The sequence below is a fragment of the Pleurodeles waltl genome, chromosome 9 (assembly GCF_031143425.1).
Source record: "Pleurodeles waltl isolate 20211129_DDA chromosome 9, aPleWal1.hap1.20221129, whole genome shotgun sequence".
In the NCBI taxonomy this organism is placed as follows: domain Eukaryota; kingdom Metazoa; phylum Chordata; class Amphibia; order Caudata; family Salamandridae; genus Pleurodeles; species Pleurodeles waltl.
Window position 1 is genome coordinate 974,104,310 of NC_090448.1, and position 18,341 is coordinate 974,122,650.

General features: G+C 40.9%; 1 protein-coding gene across 3 annotated transcripts in view; it reads left to right on the top strand.

The window, feature by feature from the left end:
- Positions 1-9,872, top strand: part of VIPAS39 (VPS33B interacting protein, apical-basolateral polarity regulator, spe-39 homolog) — a 299,691-nt gene extending 289,819 nt beyond the window's left edge. For all 3 annotated transcript variants that reach the window (XM_069208408.1, XM_069208409.1, XM_069208407.1), the window contains 2 exons: positions 1,618-1,722; positions 9,746-9,872. In XM_069208408.1, coding sequence (XP_069064509.1) covers positions 1,618-1,722; positions 9,746-9,766 — 126 coding nt within the window. In that variant the 3' untranslated portion in view covers positions 9,767-9,872. The remainder of the gene's footprint in view (positions 1-1,617; positions 1,723-9,745) is intronic.
- The last annotated feature ends 8,469 nt before the right edge of the window (positions 9,873-18,341 follow it).

Below are 18,341 nucleotides of genomic sequence, written 5' to 3' on the forward strand. Positions count from 1 at the left end.
ATCTGACCTTGAAATAAAGATAACAATGCACTTGTCTCAGGCTGATGTTGCATTAGGTGTTTTTATATATGTCTTTGGTTGGATGATTTGACACCTTCACAGGTTCCTAGAAAGACAATGACATGCAGTATGCAGGTCAAAGATAGGCAGGCCACTGGTCAAGAAAAGAAAAGTATGTGAATTCTGTAAAAAGACCCTTATCATTTGCGCCAACTTTAGCTCATGTTTAGGGAACTCGTATTAGATTAAATCTCCTTAGGTGTTTTCAAAGCCATTATTTGGATGATTTGACACTTTTACAAGTTCTGTGGAGGATAACGACAACTACATGCAATGACTGGGCCAAAGCTAGACAGACCAACTAAAATGGAAACTGCAGCTAAAATGGAAGCTGTCCTCTTTGTGTTTAAGAATTTAAAACTAAAATAATGAAGCCTAAAAGCAAGTGAAATAAAATAGTTAAACTAATAGAAGTATGAAAGGAAATAGTCATAACATTTATGACATTCCTGGGATAATTTCTAAACTAAACAATTGCTAAATAATTACTGAATTTAGTTTTTGCAGGATCTGGCATGTTATATTTGTTACCCGCTAGTATAAAAGCACATGCCAGAAACATGCATTTGATAAAACAGCGATTCATCACTTGCAGAGTGTTCAATAATATGTTTTCAAACTGAAATGAAAAGGGCTCCGCACTGTAAGACATGATCTTTACAACAGTAGGCCTATGTAATTCTATATTTTTCTTTCTTTTAATACACAGTAAAATATCAGAGTAATCTCATTCTACAAGCTCATGCCGAATTCAGAGATCTGACTAATTTCCTTTTATAATCTAACTATGGACAAAATAACCAGTCTTCTATTTTATAATTGAAGGCATGGTAAAGTAACATATTTAAACAACCAGTTCATCACCTTCTGAAATCCCATGCAGGATAAAGTAATCAGTGCAGTCTCCTTTGATAATCCCAATGCGGTGTAAACTAATTTTAGTTATCTCCTGTCAAAATCTTTTTAATGGAATCAGACTGGTTTCATTCCATAATTCAGCGCAGGATGGAATAATTGGCATTGTCTCATTCTTTAATAAAATATAGAGTAAAGTAAAGAACACAATCACCTTCTGTTATCTAATGCATGACAATACAGATCATAGAAATCAAAGAAATCCCTTTAAAGGATGAGGGAATACAAATGTTACTGTGCCAGATCCTGGGTGCGTAGATGGAGAAGATTTGTTCTCTGTTTTTTTTTGTTTTGTTTTTTGCACTTCTTGGTCTCCATTGATGGTGTCCTAGGTGAAGGTGTGTTGAGAGCCACCATAGACAGTATGGTGTACCAGGCACCAGTTGTAATGGCTTGAAAGATAATGCAGCTGGTCTGTAAGATAACTAGTCCGCCAACAGGAGCCAATGAAGTCCAATACATGGCTCTTTCTATCCTGTTGTATTTTCTTGGTTGCATGCTAATAAGTGACAGAATTACCATCAGCAGGTACCAAGTTTTTAGGGAAGACTATTTAATGTTGTGTATATGACAAGAGTCCTTATTCTTTCTTTGATTTAGACGTTTAGAGCCATAGTTAACTATGCGTGTTTTTCCCAATAGACATACAAAGATCTGAAGGATCGACATCAGCTCATGGTGTACCGGTGTAAGGTGGACAGAAACTCTCCAGAAGAGGAGAAGATAGACATACTCCTAAAAAACACGGTATGTGATAGTGACTTAAGTTCTTCTTCACAACCCATTCATTAAACTCACACTGTGGCATACGATGCATTCATATCACTCACACAGAATTCCATGGAAGCAAAGGACTGAACTTATTGGTTTTCTCTCACTCATTGATATACACATGACACTCCTACCAAATCATGCAGACTCAGAGAAAGGAAATAATGTAATCTCTTATTCTCACTGATGTATATGTCTCTCACTGAATCACCAAGAATAACGTGAGGTAGTCTTTCACCATTGTTCACCTCTCTTTAGAGTAACTGGATGTTTAATTGTTTCAAGAGGACACTGAAACAGTTCTGCAGTAAATTTCCAGTTTTAGAATTTTGGGTGATCTTTTAGCCCCTCTCAAACATGGGCCGCAACCTGCACGTGGCCAGTGACTTCCCCAAATTCGTCACTCTACTTCATACAAGGGGATCAGACTTGTTTTCATACACCTAGCACTGTATTTTGGACCTCTTGTTGGGTGACCTTTGAGTTAAGAGATTTTTGTTACCTGTTGCTCTGCCTTTGGTTCTCATGTTTCTTTTTATGCCTATGCTAATAGTTTTAAAGCGTGCAGGTTCTGCTAAGCAACAGTGGTTATGTCTGTAATGTCAGAAACCTGATTATTTATTTCATTCATCTGCATCTCTCCAAATATATCTGCATCAATGATCTGGCATTTTCATACTGTGTCATTCACTGGAGTTACGTTCAGTATATGCATTCAGTATATTTATTAACTCACTGTTGCAGAATGAACTCCCATGCTCAGAGATAGGTTTGCACTGGGAATGCTCCACCCCACCAGGTGCGTCTCCAAGAACGTGTCTAGCCTAAATCTTTGGTTTTCCAAAGGTGTCCCCAAAGCCTCCCATATGGACTCAACCTTTTGTACATATATTATCTAACAAAGAGGCTTTCCCTGAGGAGGAGTAATATTCTAACACCAGAGTCCACTTCAGTGTCATCACTGTCTTACACTCAGCATCTGTTCAAGAAGCTCTCAAAGGCCAAGCATGCCTCTAGTTGGTGACTACCAGCACATTGGTTAGTTGGAGAATAGAACTTGTTCAGTTGCAGCATCTAAGTGCTGGAATTTGTTTCCAGAATCTGCTCGTTCTTAATTTACTCTTTTAAGGTTCATAAAAGCATTGTGTTTGTTCACTAGTACTACATCTCTTCTCTTGCTATATTTCTTTTTACTTAGTGTACATTTTACATGTCCTGTTATTATTTAGCACCATCTCCATCAATGTATTCTCATTTTATGCAATGCAAATGTGAATAAGCAAAATTAAATTTCACCCATTAAATATAATATTTGTTCAGTCCTCGCTGATACTCTACGTTTAATGTAAAGAGCCGGAGTATTGTTCAACAATATAAAATCCTTTATTTATTCAAGATGTTCATTCTTCTTGATACACAGAATAGCCAACTTGTTTTCTTCTACATAGGCGGAATTTCATCAGGGCAATTATAGCTTAAATGAGTGGTCTCAATTTTCTCCTTCATACATGGTTCTACACCAATATCAAACATACTAGGTTTTGCTAGCAATTGTGAAGAGTACTTGAGCAATCATATTGCTCAGATTTCACCATGATCCAGAGCCAGTTGTGTAGTTTGAACTTAAATTCGGACAACAGCGACTCACATGGTTTTTGACGTGTATTCTCATTGTATGCTCTAGATAGTATTAGTGAACCGCCTCCCCCAATTGCCATTCTGAAGAGATCCATCTTTCAGAAATGTAACTCTGTCTTGGGCTCCACTACTACATTAACTCCATAAAGATCCTCTGTGATTTCAACCTTGAACTTAAGAATCACCAACAAGCTATCTCTTCAATCATCTTCCCTTTGACCAATCTCTTTCTATCAAATACCCACTGCCTTTCCACTCTTATGGTAGGTCCTTGGGTCTCATACTCCTGTCTTCGCTGGTCGACTTCTTCCATATATACACCTTTTCCCCTCTGACCATTCCTTGATATACCAGTGGTCACCATCCTTCAAACATCTCATACATACCTGAATACACCATGACCTTACTCCGATCATTGACCTTAACAATGCCCACCAGCCTAGCCTTTAATGCTTGATACAATTTATACTCATATCTAAAGGCTCTCCATGTCATAATACTGCCATTCACTTTGGCCAAATCTGCATTTTACATATTGGTTCACTCCAGCATCATTCTCATCAACAGTCCCCCACTATTAACTCCCTTCTCCCCTGCCCAAGCAACTACTTTGTCCATGCTCACTACTGACAACTTTGTATCTCACTTCTCTTTGATAATAACCACTTTCGGAACTTCTCTTTGGCCCCTCTACACTAAAACAGCCCCCTGCAGTCTGCTTAACTCATCTTTTTCCTCCTGTCAGCCCCATGGAATTGAACCCCATCCTCTCATCACCAGTCCCAATTCTGACATCAAATCAACAAGCCACTGCTCTAGGGTACTAACCTGCCCTTCTTATGCCTTCACCTACTTTCCTCTGTGGCTCCTGCTCACAATGCACAATCCTAAAATATCTGTATGCCCACCCCTGCTTTCCATTGTACCTTGTATTTCAACTCCCCTTCTCCAAAACCTGGGAACAGCTGGTACTGAAATGGATTACCAATCCTTCCTAATCCACAACTAGCCATTTTACACCTCTCCATGGGGATGGTCCTCACACAAATGTCAATATTCTATTTTTATAATGCTTAATATCTCAGCAGTGTTCAACACAGTTGACCACAAAAGTGCACTTATACCTTTCACCTCAGTATAGCTGGTTACATCCTATCTCACCTGCTGATTAGTCTCTGTTTAATGGTGCTCATTGCTCTCTCTGTTACTCTGTCTACCCACCTTCCAATCAATTGGTGTTCCAGAGAGAGCTGTCCTTATTCCTCTCACCTCACACTGCTGCCCTGAGTAACATCATCGCCTCCTTTGATTTCTCCGAACTATTCCCCCCACCACCACCATGCTGACCGTGCACATATGGTTTCTTTTCTTACCTCAAGAAGAATCTTTTTACTGCCTGACAGCCATCAAGCACTGGATTGCCCTGGTCTTCAGTGCTCAACTCTTCCAAAGATGATCTGAATTAATTTCATGTCAATTGTCCCAACAACTGTATCATGCATGAATGTCTTTTTCCCACATTCGATTAGTGTCTGTCACTCAGCCATGAACATTGGCAAACAGATGAACTTTACCATGAAATCTGAGTCACAATTTGCAACTTATTAAATGTGGAAAGTCCCACCTTCTACTTTTCATTCAAAATGACCAAATCAGTAGTGATGTGCAAGCTGTACTACTGCTTTAAAGAACTGATCAGTGAGGACCATGGCAATGTCATCTATGGAGTATTGGAGTATTGCTAAGTTATAAACACCAGACCCCCAAATAAACGTATTGGCAGGCTGCAAAACCAGGCAGACATAATGTGCTTGAATCTTAGATTGTGCAATTACATAAAACCAGCCCTAAAAAGTCTTCACTATTTACAAGTGGGTGCAAAGATCAGATTGAGGACCTTTGCCAAATGTCTAAAGAATATGAGAGCAAAAAACTAGTTATCTGCAGAAACCCTCTATGCAATACCTCTGCTTATAACCTTACATTGGCTGCCGACGAGGAAAAGAATAATCTTTAAAATCTGCTAACAGATAATTCTTTAATGGGGAAAGGCCCCCGTTATCTACACCAGAAGCTCAAACACTACTGCCCTGTTAAGCACTTGAGATCCACTAATAAAGCTCTACTCACCATCTCACTGATCAGATGATCAAGATCTGTGAGTAGGTCTTTTTCTTATCTGGCTCCCTCTTACTGAAATGATGTGCCTTACAACACCAAAACATGTACAGATTACATCAAATGTAGGAAACTGCTCAAGACAGTGCTGTTTTAACTGACTCTTACATTTATGCCTGCGATATGGCCTATTGCCAAGATACCTCTCCCGGGGTGATTTGTGCACGATATCAAATTACATTAACATAACAATATACAGAAACCAGTAGTTGACTACTTTGAGCCTTAAGTGGATGAAAAAACGAGGGTGGTTCCTTGAAATACTTGGTTCAAACCGTGCAATCCCTTGAATCCTTGCCTAGAGCAAATAAAACCATGTAGTTCAGGGAATGCCTGAAAACTGAGCAGTTTGGACTTGCCTTTTAGTACACTCATGCAGATCAGGATTAGAAACTGAAGAACATAGGAAGGAGTTACAAGCATATTCATCTGCACTCTCACTTAAGCAGCCCCTGCATCAGAACTTCCGCTCTGCAACACAAGCTTCACAGTTCTCTGAGGTCATGTAAAAGGAGACATGCAGAGTTTTATGACTCTTCATAACTGAACTAGAAGAAGTTCCAAAGTATTGTTTCTAGCCTCAAAGAAATGTTTTATTTGCAGCAAGAATGCTGTTATCTGTCTTTTACAGTGTGGACAACTCACTCCATAGACACCAGCAGGCTGGCTCCCAATCAGTCACATGGTTGAATGCAAACTTCTCAATCTTGTGCTTAAAATATATCCTGGCATGTCATCCTATTATCTCTCTTAACCATTTTCACACCACCCCCTGACACTACTGTTCTAACACAAATCATAACATGCCTCTGGTATGTTTTGGTTTTCTGAATTGCTCCAGCATTTCTGTGAAATGCTGAGACCTACGTTTCCCCTTCTAGAGTCGCCCTTATAACACACCTCTCTAGTTGTGAGCACTATTCCTTTCTCCTTCACAAATCCAGGTTCTTTCACTATCAAATCTCCCTTGCCTACACATGAATATATATATACATGTGGTCAGTGGTGCTGTCAGTGGTGCTGCCTTAACTCTGATTGTTCTTCAAAGAATGGAAAAGCATATGTTGGCTCCAACATGGCAAAGGAGGTACACTCTAAAGTAGTCTGTCTCTATGCAAATATTTAGGTACATCATCTAAAAACATGTCTGTCTGGGTCACAGCGCTTAGGTAGCTATAGTTGCATTCCTTGTTACGTCTGAAGCATAGGCAAAGGTTTTGGTTCAGGTCTCCCTTTACATTGGGTAAAATAAGGATGGTACATCTAAATCATTGTTATTGTTCCCATCCCCTTCATGCCATGCTGCCTAAAGACTGAGGAAGTCTAGCTAAATCTGAAGAAACATCTGCTTCAATTGGGACTCTTATCTGTGAGCATAGGAGAGAATACCAAGTCTTCCAAGGGAATCTTCAATTTCACTGGGACAAAAACAGCTGACTGCCCACCACATAGCATAGATCAGGGCGTCCCTCATCCAGTGGGCTGTTTTGGAGGTGCGGGGCTGGGGTGCAGTGAGGAGGTAGGATGACAATTTTTTTTCTCTGCATTATGTCTGTTGTTAGACAATTCAGGCTCTGCATCCCTGCTGTTCCTCTGCCATCTCCTTTCTCTTCCCATCATGTATTTTCTGAGCTGCTTCAGATGGTACAGAAACCCCTGGATTTGGGGTATTCAAGATATCATCTAGGTCAGGATTTCTACTTTGTTTGCTGTGGAGAAGAGGATCAAGGGCCTCCATACAATTTTGAAACACTACTTTGTTAAACTCTTTGTTCCAAAAAAGGCCTTCAAGATAGGTAGCTTGATCTAGATTCTGAGATCAGTAGTGGAATTTTTCATTAAGATTAATATTGTGGCACCACTGATGGGTCCATTAAGATGCAACAGTATACATCTGTAGCACTATCTAGACAACTGATTTTTCATAGCCTTTTCAACTAAGGATATAGAGAGACCCTTTGAGCCAGTTATATCTCTTCTCTTTATCTGGACCTGTCAGTGAGCTAACTGAGCTACAGTAAGTCTTCTCTGCCCCCTATCCGATGACTCTATCTTTCGGACTGCTCTGGACACACTAGTAGGATGGACTTTTCCCTGGAAGTAGAAGAAGGCAACACAGTGATATGGTTGTTCACTTTCACATCGAACATACTGTGCAACTTTATAGAGTCCAGGGTTGATAGGGTCCTGATTCCATCTAGTTTTCCATAATCATCTCCTGATATTCTATATATAACTGCAGATCTCGAAGCATGGGGTTCAGGAGGAGGACTCCCACTCTCGTCTGTTCCCTATTCCCAAGACAAGAAACAAGACCTGGAATGATGGTCTTCCTCCCTCAAACCTACCGGAGAGTACTAACTGCCTTGCTTAGTCTGGAACTGAAGATCTCCTTAGCTATGGACTATTTGTTGAGTCCATTGTGGTTACACAATATTTACTCACCATCAGAAATGGCAGTTTTGAAGATCCTTCCTGTATAACCTTTCCATCTCCTCGGCTCATTGTTGAATCTTCATGGATCCACCCCATAGGCTTGCCCAAAACTGGATAGCAGGCAGGCTAGCTCAAAAGTCTATCACTAGTCTAGTTACCAGTACTTTAACACCTAGTCCTCACCACTTTCTCTTTGTATTGTGCATAATGTCCTCTACTATGCCTTCCCCCCTCGATTACAACTTCAACTCACTATCCCATGAATCCTCCGGCTCCTCTTCAAGACTGAGATGTTTTCCCTACTGTTGCAGTTCAGTGGATTGCCCTACACGTTGGTCTAATATATGCATGTTCAAGAGCACCTTCAAAATAGTCCTCAAGACACCTTCCTCGAATCCAATTTTACCACCAGTCCTGTATCTGCTAAAGTCCTTAGCTCAGAGGTATGGCTCATGATCAAGCCTGTTTTGTTTGACGCCATTTCTGTGTATTGTAATGTCTAACTGGCCACTGTCTTGTGCAATGACTTTTTATTCTCCTTTTAAGACTTAGGTCCCATTTTAACATGCTTACATCGTTTCAATCCAATAAATGTCTAAATATGTGTAGAAGTAATTGAGCCTGATATTTGCACTTGTGGTGATGTGAACACTCTTGAACCCTCTTGTTGAAAGCTGTCAAAATATGCAGTGAAGGACACTTATACCTTTCTCATTATGCAGTGTTGAGCACACATCATGAAAGGAAAACTTGAGTTTGCAGAGGTGCATTGGGTCCTGTGTGCAATATAGGACCGATTCACATGTCAGTATCTATAGTCATGTCTGTCACCAGTGAAGGGACAGTGGATTCTGCCTCACAACCACGCCATTAAAAATACATTGTGACAAATAGGCTAACACCCCCTGGTAGCCAAACACTGGAGGCTAAGCTGGAGATTGAGCTGATGAAGGCTGCCAACCTCTTCTGAACTGTTCAACTCAGGAATCATTCAGCAAGCTCCCCTGTGATGGGAGGGCTCCCATGGTGGGAGATGTCTCATCACTGTCTTCAACCAGTGGGACTTCCATTGTTCAAGATCCATCTTGTGATTTCATGGGCAGAGATGGGTGCCTGCAGAGGGGCTTCCAATGTCCAATTGAAGACCAGCAGATGCTGCTGGATAATGAACCAACAGTACAAGGAATGTCATCAGGCCACACTACGTGCCCAGCAACCTGGTCTGTCTTTCCAGGACTACAATTGAAGATGAAAAAGGAGACCGTGATGCATTCTACTGCCTTTTCAGTGGCTCCTCAGTACGGCAGTTTTGGTGAGCAGGTCTGAACAATAGTATTGCTTTTTTCCCCATTTCCATAGATGCAAGAGATAGCACAGTGGCCTCCAAAATCCAGACTGGGACGTGTTTCCTCACCTTGTTTTTAGATCCTGACGATTTCGGACCTTTACACAGTGAGGTCATCTGTGACTATATAATGCTACTGTAGTGCTCCCTATTGCTGAGGTCTCACATTTCACCTAAGTTGAGGGGTAGGCAACTCACTATCTTAGCCCTAAGGTGTATGATTTCTTATAAGGGTCATTTGTTTGTTAACCTAAAAGCTTTGTAAGCCATCACCTTCTCCAGATAGTGCCCAGTAACCTTAGGCTGTGAAGGGAGAACAGGGTACACTGTTGCATTACAAGAAATGTGATTTTCTAAAGTTATCTATTTATAATAACTTGTATTTTTCTTTCTTTCAAATAGCAAATACGGTGGAAGAACTAACCAGAGCTTCCGATCTGTGTGAAGAAGAGTATTTATTGCCAACAGAGAATGGAGACTTGTTCCCACAGAACCAAGATTAAACAATAAAAATGTTTTGATAAATAAATGCCACCATGTGTACATCTCTAAAGCCCTGTGATGTAGGTGATTGGATATGTAGAAATCATCATTGCTTCATTTATGCAGTAAGAATCTGCTCTTACTAAAGAACAATGAAATACAAAAGAAAATTAAAACCACATGAAAACGGATAAATCATTTTAACAGTGGGAATAACTGAGGACAGCCAGGAGGAAAGTGACTTGCATAAGATCTAGGGCCGTCTGACATTTAAATGGAAACATTTCCGTGGCCGCCATAGTCGGAGACCCTTGATGGAGGATTATAGGGTACGTCTTCGGAGAACCGAATAGACACTTCCATTACATTCAAATGGGTAACAATTGTTAGTCGGTTGAAGTTCATGGGATTATATGTGTCCAGGTTTTGTCCCCTGTAGGAATTTGTAAACCATGGTGCCCAACTTGAGTTGCCTTGGGGAAATTACCAATAGCTAGTTTGAATCCATAGAAGGAGAATGATGTACATCAATTGATAGACAATCCTCAGCACCAAAACATTCATGCTGTATATGAACTTGATATTCCATTAGCTTGTCAACCCAAATAAACATGATCTTCTGAAAGTGGAGCTTCCACAGACACTTCTCAGTGTCTGTGCTGCTACTTTCTGTACAAGCCTGAGCTCAGCATTCGAGTGGCCACATTCTGCTCCAGGCGCATATGCGACTCATGGATCTCAGCATAATAGAAACCAAATTATACATACAATAGAGTTTCTGCGCCTGGGCATCCATGTTCTGAAGTAAGTGGTATTGGCTAACACGTCACATTTACCATTCCACATTCCTTAAAGTTAGAGCTTTCTCCCAAATCCAAATGGAAGCTCTACATGCAGGGCTTTCCTATAGAGTGTGCATATCAATTCAAAGGCATACCCTGTCTTTAGAGCAAGCTAGCAACAATGTAGCAAAATTCAGAGCAAATAGTGAAAATGATCATATTTTAGTTTACAGTGATTATCAGCAAATATACCTTCATTCTCTAATCAAAATGTGATCTGAGGTGGGACACAGGAATTCTGCCTTTATCTTTGGTCCTTGATCTGTTAATCGGACAAACTTTCCTTGACCCAATGTAAAGTAATGGGGACATCTCCCTGTAAAGGCGCCCTGGTGCTTGTGTCAACCTTGGAGTTTTAACAATGGTGTGTGATGAAACACAGCACAATTAAACCCTGCCATCTCAGATTGGGTTCAGATTTTACAGGCACTCCCGTCTGCCCCATTCAGAAATGTGAATGAGGCAAGTTGAGAGGCAATCTGAACAAGTGACTTTTGTTTGAACAATGCTTGAGACTCAGACGTAAATATGTATTTCTTGTGCATACCAATGACAATGAAAATATGCCTCCATGTCATAGCCCTTATGACTGCTTCTTCTTCTGGACCATAGATATTGAACCTATCTTTAGTTCTTTATATTTTTCTGACTTTGGGTTTGCCCTAGTCACTGTACCCCCTATACATGCAACTCTTGTCTTTTCCTCCACTTTGAAACCATCATATATTCTGCCTTAGAAATGGCCGACTCATTTTGAAACACTGTCTGCTGTCTATACAGCGACACTGACTTTGACGTCATGGTCTGCCATCGGGAGACAGGACAACACTGGTGATAAAACACAACCAGCTGCAACCACACAGTGGCATTGTCTGCCATTCGTATGCTGTGTAACTCTGGTGTGCAAAATGGTCTGCCACTGACAGGCAGTGTGATTTGAATGGTTAAACTATGGACTTTCATACTGAGTATTTATGCATATGTATGCATCTTATATAGTGCAAACCTTGCTAAGAATCAGGTGAGCACAGGTGAACTGGGGTGAACAGCTGTAGACGGGAAGTTGAGTCAGGAAGAGTGGGCGCCGTACAACATCTGTATTTTGGGAGTGTGTGAAAGGCCAGAAGTCTTGGTAAAGTAAGTCAAATTGTAAATCAAATTGCTTCACTATGAAGATTTCGATATAGTAATACATTTATAATTTTCCTTTGCATCATTTCCGTGATTATCTTGCATCTCTTGATTCTATTCACATGATATGTTTCATTTAGATGGGTTGCCCAGTCTTTATGGTGGGCTGCTTAGCCAGCACGTGTTTCGCCTGAACAGGCACGGGCCTAGGGCTTTCTCAAGGCACGTAATACAGAGTTCAGGTCATATGAAAGGTGAGAGAGATGTGGAATTTGGTCATTAGCGGCAGGATTCTGAAAGAATTTACAGAATCCTGGTAATTAGGGGCATAAGGCTTATAAGAACAGAGGAGTCTTTCTGAATAGAATCAAATATTATCTTAAGTCTTACTGAAAACAACAACGGTTCTGGAGTTGCTTGGGTTTCAGTTCGAGACTGAATTTTCCACTTAAAGCAAAATCAAGACTGATTTGCATGTGTTGCTCTCCATCTGAAATAGCACTGCGGACATAAAGGAACAGGCTAGCATGCTGCTAAAGGGATTGCCAGTGGCTAAGACGTTTGCAAGCACTCCATCAATCGTTGTTAAATAAATGTAGGAAGCTGTTTCCACAATGGTGTACCAAACACAAAGAGGGGGCATAAAAAATAATCTAATTCTTCAACTAACAGCTTTAACAACTTTTCCAGGTCATAAAGTCACATCTGATCCAGAGAGTTTAATCTTTCTCTGGTAAGGGATTTGGCACAAAGTGCCTAGTGGGCAAGGACCAGAATGCCAGAAAACAACTTTCCAGCAAGCCTAATGTGATATCTTTTGAAGGCAACAACCCAGGTCAGCATCACCAGTCGTTACCTGTAAGGTGCCACTGTGTCCCAGTTCAGTCACTATCACAAATCACGTCCAGATAGGTAGACCACAGGCTGTCTTTCCGCTACATAAAGCCTAAAAGGTGCACCGATTTTGAATGGTGATCACAATCTGAGTACCAGAGTGAGGCTTCTAGCCTTGAACACTTGGAGACATGGTGGGCACAAGTGACACTGCATGAACAGCAGTGATGATTAAAGTATAATGCCAGTTTGCAGCCTGCGATGGAAGCTTCAGTCAAGTTCCTGTGCGCCCAATTCCATAATTTTGATATATGTGACCAGTATGCCAAAATCACCTTCGTGATCTACATGTGTATGCTGCAACAAAGTCAACACTGACTCCTCTTTGGATGACATAAATAAATAAAATGGAATGGAATGGAATAAAATGACAGCAACAAACAAGGACACAACACACAAAGCAGTGAAGTGGTGTGAACATTCTGTTTAAAACCAACTAAATCAATTACAAAATGTCAAACGCCGGTGTTTTGCCACTACGCATAACTTGCAAACGTGTGCCAATTTGGTTATTTATGTTGAATGTAAAATATATTAAAATTAGCTATGCATAAGGGAAACAACTAGACAAGTTAGGTAAAATGTTCCAATAATGTAACTATATGATTACATAATCATTAAATATGTTGCACTGTTGTTCTTTATATTTGGTTGTTTAAATAAAGATGCATTTGACAAAGAGGTGAGTAAATAAGATTTAATTCGCGTCTGTGAGCGACTGCGAGACAGTGCAGTGACTATCACCTTGCGATCCTTGCGCGTGGAACAAAAAAGTCTCATAACCAAGAGCTTATGCTCGCAAGTAATATGTGCAAGAAGCGTGAAATCGTATAAAACTGGTACTTGTAGAGAAGAGTGCATTGGCACATCTACACTGGCTATACAATTTCTGTTATCTCATAAACAGTGTATATAAAGTGTGTAGGGAGCTCCAGTGTTGGACGAAAACTGTGGAAATGGTTTATTGATCTAAGAAATGCCCGAACTTTTTTAATATCGGTGGACCATGGCATTTGTAAAGCTACTTGAGTTTTGCCATCAAATTGTTAACCTATTTCAGAAGGCTGTTTATAAACCTTCTTAACTTCCAAAATGTTCCACAATGATGAGATTACCTTTGGTTTGTTTACTGAATATGTGTAGTGATGTAAAAGAGTCTACGCATCATGTGCATGAGAGACTTCTTTTCATATATTGCCAAACCATGAAGAGCGCATGCTTACCTCAGTTTTAAAGCGATAAACGTGATTTGATTGATTCTAAATACTCCATTCAATTCTTTGTTTGATTATTTTCAACATTTCAATATATTTGATTCTCCCTCAAAAATGCAAATGGAGGGCAGGTGATGTGTTTAACCCCTTAGCTGCTTATTCTCCCCCCCCCTCCTGTATTCCAGGGCTGAGCCCTTTTTTTGGCTATTTGGGGTACTTCGCCCTTAGGCCTTCATAACTTTTTGTCCACATAAGTTATCCACGCCAAATTTGCGTCATTTTTCCCAAAATCCTAGGGATTCTAAAGGTACCCAGAGTTTGTGGGTTCCCCTGGAGGAGACCAAGAAATTAGCCAAAATACAGCTAAAATGTTGTTGTTTTCAGAAAAATTGGAAAAAGGGCTGCGGAAGAAAGCATGTGTTTTTTTTCCTTAAAATGGCATCAACAAATGGTTTGCTGTGCTAAAATCACCATCTTCCTAGCTTTCAGGAACAGGCAGACTTGAATCAGAAAAACACATTTTTCAACACAATTTTGGCATTTTACGGGGACGTACCCCATTTTTACTATTTTTTGTGCTTTCAGCCTCCTTCCAGTTAGTGACAGAAATGGGTGTGAAACCAATGCTGGATCCTGAACATCTAAACATTTCTAAAAAGCAGACAAAATTCTGATTCAGCAAGGGGTCATCTGTGTAAATCCTTCAAGGTTTTCCTACAGGAAGTACCAGCTAAAATAAACTAAAATATTGAAATTGAGGTGAAAAAAGAGCCATTTCTGTCCACGTTTCTTCTATAACTTTTTCCGGCTATGGCAGATTTTTGATCATTACGTCTGCTGGACACTTCTGGTTGCGGGGATATACAGGGCTTGTAGGTTCATCAAAAACCCTAGGTACCCAGAGCCAATAAATGAGCTGCACCTAGCAATGTTTTGTTATTGTATACCGGGTATACAGCTATTCATTTGGTGAGGTATCAAGGAAACCTTTATATTTCCAAAATGGGCACAAGATAAGGTGTTGAGAAGCAGTGATTATTTGTACATCTCTGAATTCCGGGGTCCCCATACCAGCATGTGAATTACAGGGCATTTCTCAAATAGACTTCTTTTTTACACACTGTCTTATATTTGGAAGGAAGGAAAAAATGTAGAGAAAGACAAGGGGCAATAACACTTGTTCTGCTATTCTGTGTTCCCCCAAGTCTCCCGAGAAAATGGTGCCTCAATTGTGTGGGTAGGTCTAGTGCCCCAAAACACAACGTGGACACATCACATTTTCCCAAAGAGAACTGATCTGTTTTTTGCAAAGTGCCTAGCTGTGGTCTTTGGCCTCTAGCTCAGTCAGCACCTAGGGAGACCTAGCAAACCTATACATTTTTGAAAACTAGACAAGAGGGGGAATTCAGAATGTGGTGACTTGTGGGGCTCTCACCAGGTTCTTCTACCCAGAATCCTTTGCAAACCTCCAAATTTGGCAAAAAAACACTTTTTCCTCAGATTTCGGTGATGGAAGGTTCTGGAATCTGAGAGGAGCCACAAATTTCCTTCCATCCAGCATTTCCCCAAGTCTCCCGATAAAAATGGTACCTCACTTGTGTTGGTAGGCTTAGTGCCCCCGACAGGAAAGGCGCCAAAATGCAACATGGACACATCAACTTTTTACATTGAAAACTGACGTGTTTTTTGGAAAGTGTCTAGCTGTGGATTTTGGTCTCTAGCTCAGCTGGTACCTAGGAAAACCTACCAAACCTGTGCATTTTTTTAAACTAGACACCTACAGGAACCCAGGATGGGGTAACTTGTGGCGCTTTCATCAGGTTTGGTTACCCAGAATCTTTTGAAAACCTCAACACTTGTAAAAAAAAAAAAAAAACTTTTTCCACATATTTTGGTGATAGAAAGTTCTGGAATCTGAGAGGAGCCCAAAAGTTCCTTCCACCCAGCATTCCCCCAAGTGTCCCGATGAAAATGGTAGGTCACATGTGTGGGTAGGCCTAGTGCCCGTGTCAGGAATGGATCACACAACTGTCAATGTTAGTCCTTACATGAGGGCAACTGTTGACCCTGGGGTGATCCATTCCTGACGCAAGCACTAGGTACAGGCACTCAAGTGGGGTAGCGTTATTATCAGGACAGGTAGGGAATTGCTGGGTGGTAGGAATTTTGTGGATCCCAGCATATTCCTGTAGTTTGTGTGACAGAAATGCAAGAAAAAATACAGTTTTTATTCAACATTTCACCTTTGCAGGGTATTCTGTCATAGTTTGGACTCTTGCTTTGGGCAAGACTGCTGGTTCGAGGATGACAGTACTTATGTTTGTAGGTGACTATGCCTATCCTACAACAAGTCCCAACCCTTCTGGCTCACTAGCAGTACCTCACCAAAAACCCAAACAGTTAAAGGTGATTTGTGGCAGCATTTACGCATGGACTCAGAAGTATGACATCTCAGGGAATGTCGTGGTTAAACGGAGATTACCCCTTTCTCACAGATATATCATGTCTCAACCAAACACAGTCAATAACGAAGATGCAGTAATGTTTCAATAGTTTTTATTTAATACAATCTGCAGTAAATCGTATGGGCTGCAATGATTAGGATAATGAACAGTTCAAGAAACAGAATTGTAAAGACAAGGGTCATGATTATAGAGACCCCCCCCTTTTTCCAATAGCATAAAAATACATTGGGTGTGTGATATGCCCTAATATCCTACCATAAGAGGCCTAACCTTCTACCTAGAAGAGAGCTGGGTATGTTAAACCTAATCTGCCAATGCCATGTCCCTGGAAGGAACCCCCAACCCTTGTTACCTTGGAATGAGGTCTCGTGCTCAGACTCCAAAGGAACACGAAGTCCGGGTCAGCGTCAAGGCGACGTGCAGCATCGATACCTGCGATGGTATCTGGTCGTAATCCCTCTGATTATCTGTCTAAAGTGTGATGTATTTATACAGATCTACTTGGACCCCTGACGTAGGTTGTTCCAAAACTATAGATAACACAGCATGCTTGGGACGGTAATTTCTAATGTGAGCACCTACAGTTGGTTTGTCTTTGTCGCAGGAGTTGACGCCTTAGCCCGCTGACACTGATAACATAAATCTAAACAAAATGGCTAACTATAAACAAGGCAGCCATCTTAGAAGAATTAATTAAATAAATGGTCTAAGACAGAGCAAGCTAAGTAGGTTAAAAGTCACTAGGTGATTGGGGCACGAGTCTGCAAGCCAAAGGCTAAGCTAACTCCTGTTATCCCATTAAAACAAACTAGGATTCACTACACCCTCCCCATTGCCGTAACAAGTATGACGCCAGTACTGGACGCCACCGAAGGTGAGGGAATCCAAAAGCTAAAAAAAAAAACTGCTCTGGACTAAAAGCAAAGCATAAAAACAAAGTTAAAAACATAGCTTAAAATTAACTGTTAAAAAACATACAAAAGAGACTTAAAGTCAACCATGACAAGCACAGCAGGCCAAAGAAAGAATCATACATTTAGAAGTCAGTTTGGTAAAAAAAAAATCCAAAAAAAATCATTGTGGCGTGGAACTATAGTCGTGATCTTGAAGACTAGCTCCGAAATCACCTGCTAAAAAATCATCAAAAAATGAAGAAAAATCATCTGATGTAAGACCTATCACTTGGGCGGATGGATTCACAGAGCAAAAGTGTGCAGTAGTCTCTTGTGCATGTCCACCTGCATCAGTGCCATTGTTCGTAGAAGGAAGAGCCAACTCAGTCAACACGGAGTGTTCATAAGTGGCCTCGCGGATCAGCCTTAGTCTCATGGGGCACGACCGTGTATGAACCCTCATCGGGGACATCAGCAGTTCTTGGTCCACAGGAGATACTGGCAAGACGGTAAGACACACAGTTGGCAAATGTTCAAAGAAGCACCATACGCAGCGAAAGACAGGCTGCACGCACCAGAGGAGTGGTCGAAATGACAATGACAAATTCCACTCTAGTTCCTCCAACAAGGAAGCATCGAAGATCTGAACCATGCGTTCACGGCACAGTTGTGCTGGTGGCAGCGGCTCCATCGCTCCATGTAGGTGTAAAAAAACAACCACTGCGAATCAGAAAAGATAGCAGTAGTATTCTGCCAAATAATGCCAAAATTAAAGGTAAGCCACCAAACACACTTGAAAATAGTGAATGGAAGGCCAACGGGATGACTCCGAAGATAGTCTGGAAGACGGACACAAATCCAGACCCGACAGCCTTAAAGAAATGGACAATCCCAGTAGTGCTCGAGGCGTTGAAAATTCTAGATACCAGCTCACCAAAGTGCTTGGGGAAGTTGGTATTTAATAGGGATTGTATCTCGGCTGATGATCTTGCGATCTGGAGAACATACGTCTCTCTAGCAGAGGTCAACGCGAGGTGTTTTTGAAACAGTAGCACCTTTAGCCTACTCAGCTTGTC